Source organism: Nicotiana sylvestris, chromosome 5 (genome assembly GCF_000393655.2).
Source record: "Nicotiana sylvestris chromosome 5, ASM39365v2, whole genome shotgun sequence".
Classification (NCBI taxonomy): domain Eukaryota; kingdom Viridiplantae; phylum Streptophyta; class Magnoliopsida; order Solanales; family Solanaceae; genus Nicotiana; species Nicotiana sylvestris.
The window spans coordinates 180,145,966-180,154,411 of record NC_091061.1 but is presented as its reverse complement, the minus strand read 5'-3'; the positions used below and the strand labels follow the sequence as shown (position 1 = coordinate 180,154,411).

General features: G+C 36.6%; 1 protein-coding gene across 1 annotated transcript; it reads left to right on the top strand.

Moving 5' to 3' along the window:
- Window positions 1-2,304: 2,304 nt before the first annotated feature.
- On the top strand, window positions 2,305-8,045 carry LOC104216134 (beta-1,4-xylosyltransferase IRX14-like). The gene is made up of 3 exons (XM_009766131.2): window positions 2,305-3,340; window positions 3,671-4,225; window positions 7,464-8,045. Exons 1-3 carry the CDS (start codon window positions 2,622-2,624, stop codon window positions 7,690-7,692), a joined length of 1,503 nt encoding a protein of 500 aa, XP_009764433.1. The 5' UTR covers window positions 2,305-2,621; the 3' UTR covers window positions 7,693-8,045.
- Window positions 8,046-8,446: the final 401 nt, after the last annotated feature.

Below are 8,446 nucleotides of genomic sequence, written 5' to 3'. Positions count from 1 at the left end.
TGCTTCTATACTCAAATGATTAAATCAGAGGCGAATTCATAATTTAAAATTTATGAGTTTCTATAGCGGCTTCAAGTTAATATGAGATACTGGACAAAAAAATATTGAGTTCACGTGAACCTATATATTACATGATCGATATACCTCGGGATTAAATAATTCTGGATTGATAAATAATAAATTTTGTAAGCATTGCAGCCTCTATTTTTGTCCTCGAAGATCTGGAGTCACGTCGTATCCTGCCTGATCACCTCTTGCCTAAGAAGTATTAGGGAGAGGTGATCAGGCAGGATATGGCGTGGCTTCAGATCTCTGATGACATGACCTTTGATAGGAAGCTGTAGAGGTCGAGCATTTAGGTTGTAGGTTAGGAGGTAGTTGAACATATTTCTAATTCGTACAAGTGTGGGGCTAGTCTGATAGGATTTTTAGTGGTCAATGTTGTGTTCACACTACTCTTCCATTTCATAGTGTCAGACCTTATCTACTGGTTATTATTTTTAATTTTTATCTATTTTCTGGTTCTTATGATGTTGTTATTATTTCTATGGTTCTTTTGATAGTACTGATATATTGTCTCTTTTCGTCTTCTTGAGCCTATGGTCTATCGGAAACATCCTCTCTACTTTCTACGGGTAGGGGTAAGGTCTGCGTAACACTACTCTCTCCATACCTCACTTGTGGAATTTTACTGAGTCGTTGTTATTACCTCACTTGTGGAATTAAATCACAGTGTTATCTTTTTAAGTAAAGTAATTAAAGATAATTGACTAGTAGGGAAGCACAACGTGACTAACAAATTATTCATAAATAAATAAAAATCATTGTCTAGTACTCAACATTAATGATAACCTATAGGGTCCAATCAAATTAATTTCCAATACAATATTTTTCAGACACTGCATTTTTTCTTATACAATTGGTACTCCTAATTACTTATATATCTTCACTACACTGGAAAAATAATAATTAAGAACATGTATTATATAATATGATATACTAAGGAAAAAAAAAAGGAGAACTTTAAGATGCAGGTAAATAAGCAAATGAATATAACTATGAATTTTTTGGGGGAAAATAGTTAATTTTCTTGCTCATATAGTCAATGTATCTGGACATCATTTATTTATAGTAGTAAGTATACTTACTTAGTTTGTTAAGATTATTTAGTAGCGCCATTATTTACTTGTTTAATCACCCCATAAGCCATAAGTTCCATTATTAGTTTGGTTACAAAAAATCCCACCTTAACAACTTTTCAAATTTCATAATAATCCACTTTTGTTAAAAAAAAAAAAATTAAAAAGACTGAGCGGGATAAAAATAAAAATATTGGACTGCTCCTAAATAGATATAATAGGTGCAAATTATGACATCACCATCAAAAACTTGTTTTTTTTTGCTAGCGAAGTTGCATACCAAAAATAAAAATTTTGCTTTTTGCTGCGAAAAAAGTTGAGAGTCTATTGGAAACAGCCTCTCTATCTCTCCAGGTATGATAAAATCTGCGTACACATTACCCTCCATAAACCCCATATTTGAAATTATATTAAGTATATTGTTGTTGTTGTTGTTGTTGTTGCTGCTAGTGAAGCGCCAAACTAAAAATTAAAAAGAAAAAAGTATAAACGATGAAATAAACAACAAAACTTTAGGAGCAATAGTCAGAACTGCCCTTCCTCTTCTTCCCAGGGATCTTCTCCTCTTTCCATTTCAATTTTCATTAATATATTACTTGACTTAAACTTAAATTATATATAAGTAAAATGATTTTTAAATAGTTTTCTAAATAAGCTGGTCATCAATTTTGACACTTACCAAGGAAAGGAAGATGTTAGTAAAAGGGAATTCTTTCTGATTATGACGATCAAATTACTTAACTTTTTAATGTAAATTTAGATATAAATTGTTTATACTTTTAAAATAAAATTTGTATGTAGCAAAAGTTAGTAATTAAAATATTAAAAAAATATAATATCACATAAAATAAAATAATGAGAGTATAATTTTTCGATTCTGATTCCCCGACAAGAAATTATTACAGTAAGTACACTAACTTATAACATTGAGCATTTGAAGTTGCACAATTATTTGTTTACTTAGTCACCTCATTAATTAGGAGAAAAAATTAATCACCCATCATTAGTTTTATTATTTAAAAAAACCCACCTTAACAACTTTCAAAATTTTATTTTTGTAATAATTTCACATACACATTTCCAAAAATACCCTTTCCGCTACTGCCCCTAGATTTTCTCCCCTTTCTTTCTTCCCACTGTCTTAACATCCCCCCTATTCGGATCTACCTGTGACCCGAATCCATTTTAGTCAATTTCTTTCTTCTTCATCTCAGCTTCCACTGTTTGTTCATGGCGTCATTTTCAATCGTTGAAATTCAAATATAATAAAAACATAGTTAGTAAGCAACCCCTTTTAGATTCTTAAGCTTAAAGTAACATTCTTTGTTTTTTCTCTTTGATTAAACCCTTTTAACTTCTCACCAAACACTTTCCCCAACTAACGCTTTTTCTCTTCAAAAAATCTTAAAGACCACTCTTTTCTTCATAAAAATTCAGGATTCTTCAAGATCTTGACACCCTTTTGAATTTTATACTGAGAAAATGAAACAGTTAGCGGCGTTACAACAAGGTCGCCGGAGCAACAGCTTTAGAGGGCCGTTAGATTCGCCTTCAGATGGGTCTGTTAAGTCTCCGGCGACTATTTTCTGGCTTGTGCTTCATGGGGTTTGCTGTTTGATCAGTTTAGTTCTGGGTTTCAGATTTTCACGCTTAGTGTTCTTCCTTTTGTTCACTAATAACAGCTCATCGTCAGCTCCAAGCAGCGTTTTATTTCATGATCCGGCTAAGATGATGTCATTTTCCGGTAATGGAACGGCGGCGACGGCGGCGGAGGTTGCGGTGGTGAGGGGGAGTAGTAGTAGTAGGGTGGTGGTGGGGCGGCACGGGATATTAATACGGCCGTGGCCCCACCCGAATGCTACTGAGGTGATGCAGGCACATAAGATAATGGAGATAGTTCAAAGGGAACAGAAGTTGCAGTATGGTGTTAAGAGTCCAAGGGATGTGATTGTTGTGACACCAACATATGTGAGGACTTTTCAGACTTTGCATCTTACTGGTGTGATGCATTCTTTAATGAATGTGCCTTATAATGTTGTGTGGATTGTGGTGGAAGCTGGAGGAGCAACTAATGAGACTGCTTCGTTGATAGCTAAATCGGGTTTGAAGAAGACTATTCACATTGGATTACGCGAGAAGATGCCTCTTTCGTGGGAAGAGCGCCATAAATTGGAGGCTAAAATGAGACTTCGAGCTTTGAGGTAATGGAAGTTTGTTTCTACTTAATAGCTGATCACTTTTAACACCTGCAATGGCGGATGTAATGTTAGATTCAATCGAACCTAGTATTTTACATGGAACATATATATATATATATATATATATATATATATGTGTGTGTGAAGAAAGATAGAATTTTAACAAATATTAGATTCTGAACCCATAATTTTAAAGTATAGTGAGGTCAGCGGCAAGAATTTTTAGAATTGTATTCCACTTGATTACACATGTCTCGTGTTCTATGTATGTGGTATAGAATAATTTTAGAACTGTAATATGATAGCATGGTTTGTGTTTGTGTGATGGAACAGATATGTGAGAGAAGAGAAGTTGGATGGGATTGTGATATTTGCTGATGATAGTAATATGCATAGCTTAGAGATATTTGATGAAATCCAAAAAGTGAAATGGATTGGCGCTCTGTCAGTGGGCATTCTTGCTCATTCGGGTGGTTCTGAGGAGGAGTTGTCGACAGTTCAGAAAGAGGAAGAGAGGAATTTGCAATTGCCTGTTCAAGGCCCCGCTTGTAATTCATCAGACCATCTTGTTGGTTGGCACACTTTTGATTCGTCACCCTACTTGGAGAAGAGTGCCAGATTCATTGGCGATAGGGCAGTTGTGCTGCCAAGGAAGCTTGAATGGGCTGGTTTTGTGTTGAATTCCAGATTGGTCTGGAAAGATGCGGAAGATAAGCCTGAATGGGTTAAGGATTTGGATGCTGTAATGGGGGAAAGGGAGGATGTTGAGAACCCATTATCTTTGCTGAAGGATCCTTCAATGGTGGAACCTCTCGGAAGTTGTGGGCGCAAAATTATGCTGTGGTGGCTCCGCGTTGAAGCACGGGCAGACAGCAAATTCCCTGCCAGGTTGGTTGTCTAGGGCTATCTTGACTACATGTAGCGTCGCTTTTTGAATATTCTTAGCGTTGAATATTATGTTTGTTGTTTCTAACATTTCTCTATCACTTTCTGTAAGTTTTTTATCACCTAGCCATAATTGTGGCAGTGCTTGTTTCAAGATTGTCATATGTTATTGAAACATGACAAATCCTCGTAGGCTGCCGTATCTGTTTTCTTTTTTATAATGTTCTTACGGTGCCATATCCCAGACCTCACAGTGTGAGATAATACTGGGTATGTTGTTGTTGCTGTTGTTCTTACGGTGCCAAATCTTGTTGCATATAATTTAGTGCAAAGCCATGAAACAGCAGGAGAAATAGGACTGGTATCAGAATAACTTAATAAAGTTAGGAATTAATAGTAATAGGACGAATTTTGATCTGAAGAGACTAGTACCATGATTTTTTTTATATTCCTTCCCTTCCCTTCGTCCTTTTCTTTTATTGGTAAGGATAAAGAGTCTTTCTATCAACGATCCCCAAATCCTCCCCGTATTAATAAGGTAGTGGGTCCGAAGATCAAGAGGTCATGTGATCCCCTTACTGATCAGTTGGTTGCTTGGGTTGGGTTGCTCTTAGTAAAATCTGGTCAAATGTCGTAGTTTTGGTTGCCACTAGGGATGTCTGTGTGTGTCGTCATGCTGCTGTGGGGCTTCAGAGGGTGGAGGAATCAGCATATAAAGCTCCGCTTTCTTCAGTGAATATCCCAAGAGTGGGTTATTTTATTGTTTCATGTTCATGATGTAATTGATATGCCTATTGAATTTTGGAAATTACTCGCAAGAGTTGGTGTTTTCTTGGTTAGCGCAATTGGCTTTACTCTTTCCTGAGCACAATTGCTCCAATTGCAAGAATTACATTAATGAAAACATCCCGACTATTTTCTCCTGAAGTTGTGGAGAAATCTAGTAGCTAGCTTTTTGCTTTTGCTTTTGCAATACAGTGAATAGCTTATTACATGTTAGCAGATTGATTCAATTTTGACCTCATGTGCTAGAAATCAATTTTGAAAGTGGGAGAGGAAAAGGTGACCCTAGTTGATAGAAGTGGAGCCTTGAGTGAGTTCTTGTCATGAATAATTTCTGCCATCCACACAATAATGATTTAGGATGGTGAATTTTTTAGTCTTCTTCGACGATGTCGTAATGACATGATATATTATTGAAGTCTGGATGACATCTCTTGTGCAGACTGTTGTTTTTATCTTTGTTAGTTTGGTTATGAACTATGCTGTTTGTGACAGTTAAATGGTAATTGTATTGGACTTAGTTTGACCACAACGAGTGTTGGGTTGACTAGGTATCAATGGCGTGGAGGTAGGGTTATTTAGGGTTGAATATAGTTTTCGTTTATTTGTGCGATGGAGCTACTTTGGCATCTTCTATTCTGTTTATGGTTTTCAACATTATATTGATTATATCCCTCATTTTTTAATCTGTATCCTGTTATTCATTCAGTTTGAGTTTAACTTCTAACTTGCAATTTAAAGATGAAAAAGGTGTGAGTTGCATTTTTAGTAGCTCCAGTTGTTATTTCTTTTATATTTAATTTATCATCTGGGAAGTCCGGACTCTACATGCTTGGTCTCTTCCTGATCTATATTTGCTTGAGTAAGGAGGTGAATCACATCTGAGAGGAAATCTTTGTAGATGTTGAGCTATATTTTCATTTTTAAAATATAAGTTGTAAGCGAGGTTTGAACTCATTAAAAAAAGAAGCCTGTGTTGAACTCATTAGTTGCATATTCCAAAAGTGTGGCTCTTTGTTAGCTCTATCGAGTATTCGGTGCCTAACTTTGCCAATTAAATACCCTAATAATGTTTTCTGATTATCAAATATAATATAATGCATCCTCATAGTGCATTTCATGCTACATGTGCTTCGTAAACTGTACTAGTATAGATGAAAGCAGGATATCTGTGTTAGATGCTGTCTAGACAGAGATAGCTTTGAAGCTTTCAGTAATGTCCTTAACAAACAGGCTCGTTAGTATCAAAGATGACATAATCCTACTAACAATACATTTCATTTTAAAATTGCTTCGTACTAGTGATAGATGAATGCAGGAAACCTGTGTTAGATGCTTATCAATGGATAGCTTCGAAGCTTTCAGTAATGTCATTAACAAACCTGTTTTGTTAGCTTGAAACCAAGAGCTGAGAGCTTCCAGTTACAAGTTCTACAATTATTAGGCGAACATTGGATGATGAATGTGTGGACTAAGATAAATTACTAAAGACGAGTTGTTACTACTAGTCCAATTTTTTTTTCCTTGATCAGCTTTACAATATGTGTGTTCTTCCCGTTAAGGAGTATGAGAGATGAGGAAAGAATGGCCTGCAATGAGGCACCCAAGGGTATTGCCTAGTGATCTATGAAATGGGTTGAGAACCATGGGGTCTCAGGTTCAAATTTCCGCGGAGGCACATTAGGTGATTTCTTCCCATCTATTTAAGTTGAAGGGAAGTCTTGGAGCAACGATAAAGTTGTTTTCGTGTGACCTTTAGGTCACGGGTTCGGGCCGTGGAAGCAACCACTAATGCTTGCGTTATGGTAGGTTGTCTACCTCACACCCCTTAGGGTACGGCCCTTCCCCGAATCCTACGTGTATGCGGGATGCTTTGTGCACCGGGCTGCCCTGCCCTATCTAAGTTTTGGTGTTGGTGGACAAAATTACCTGGTATTTGTTACTGGTGGGAGGCAGCAGATACTATGTGCAATTACTCGAGGTGCGCGTAAGCTGGCTAGGACTGTTATTCAAAAAAAGAATGTTTTGAAATGAGACATTGAGAAGGGAAACTAAGAGAAAACAATGGAGCAGTTAGCACTAGATAGACTAGATACAACAAACAGGAAATTGAGGAAAAGGAAGAAAATTTAGAGGTGTAAGGCATGTTTAGTTTGTTAAGTAGGACTTTGACGAGGGAGCAAGTGCGCAAGCTATATTTGTTGCTAAGTGATGAAGAAGACTTCAAAAGTTCTAACCCTTGGTATGTTTGACCTTAGAGACTAGCTCAAAAATAAGTTCCGCACTTGCCCGTTCTCATGAAATAACGTAAATGGGCATAAGCCTCGTCCTATAAGATGATCAACAGTAGTACAAACAGCATTAGTGTCGTGGGTGTGCTTTGATTATGTGGCTTAAGCTAGACATATTGGTTACTTTCACTTGAATGCAATATCACTAATTCCTATCCAAAATGCAGATGGATCATCGACCCTCCACTAGATGTGACTGTCCCAGCAAAACGAACACCATGGCCAGATGCTCCTCCAGAGCTCCCCTCTGGTGAAAAGTTGGTCACTATGCAAGAGCACACCGAGAAGCGCCCGCCAAAAACACGATCAAGAAAACGTAGTTCTCGGGGCAAGAGAAAGCATGTAGCAAAGAACGTGGATGACCGTCATTTGGCCAGGCAAGCAGCGGAGAACTAGTGAATCATCTGTGAATTCAGCAAGTTTTAAAGACCATGTTACTATCCTTGTCTCGTAAATAGGAGAAGGCATTTCTTACAATAGCAATTTAATACATACTACCTGTCCTTTTATTCAATTATATCTAGTATTCTTTTCCACTTCTTTTTACCCCATCTTCATCAATTTCTTTTTCTGTCCTATTTTTGGTTCTTTAGTCTTTTGTGTAATTGAATTGATGCTCAGTTAGAAGGGTGTTTTTGTTGTTGTTGACACTGTTACCAGACTCCTTTTTTCGCCAAAGGTTGTATTTGTGGCTTGGAGTTTATATATGTAAAATGACAACATTTAGAGATGAGAAATTTATGCTCAAATCTTGTTTTTTTTTTCTTTTTCATTTCGTGACATTTTTTATTTCTGTGCTCATGTCAACCAAATCCTTTAAAACCCCTTAAGGATCGTAACTTCGTGCCATGGCCATTGGTTTTATTGGCATTAAAGGTAAGGCAAAGATTATTTTTAGCCCGCAATCGAAACTATTTATATATGATAGCTGCAAAAATGTATAGAATCTGTATATTTTTTAATATATAACATATAGAAATGTATATATATACAAAAGATATACAAAATACATATTTGTCCGGCTATTATTTTAAGAGCGACTATATAGTGTCATTTTCCCTTAAAGGTACTTTGGTTAGTGAACAATGGGGCTTCGCCGTGATATTTTCTCGTTTTTGGCCTCTTTTGGCATTTTAGGGCCATAAAATAG

Coding starts and splice junctions, on each gene's coding strand:
- LOC104216134 (XM_009766131.2), top strand. CDS start 2,622: ATGAAACAGTTAGCGGCGTTACAACAAGGTCGCCGGAGCAACAGCTTT. Junction 3,341..3,670: donor ATGAGACTTCGAGCTTTGAG/GTAATGGAAGTT, acceptor GTGATGGAACAG/ATATGTGAGAGAAGAGAAGT. Junction 4,226..7,463: donor GACAGCAAATTCCCTGCCAG/GTTGGTTGTCTA, acceptor TCCAAAATGCAG/ATGGATCATCGACCCTCCAC.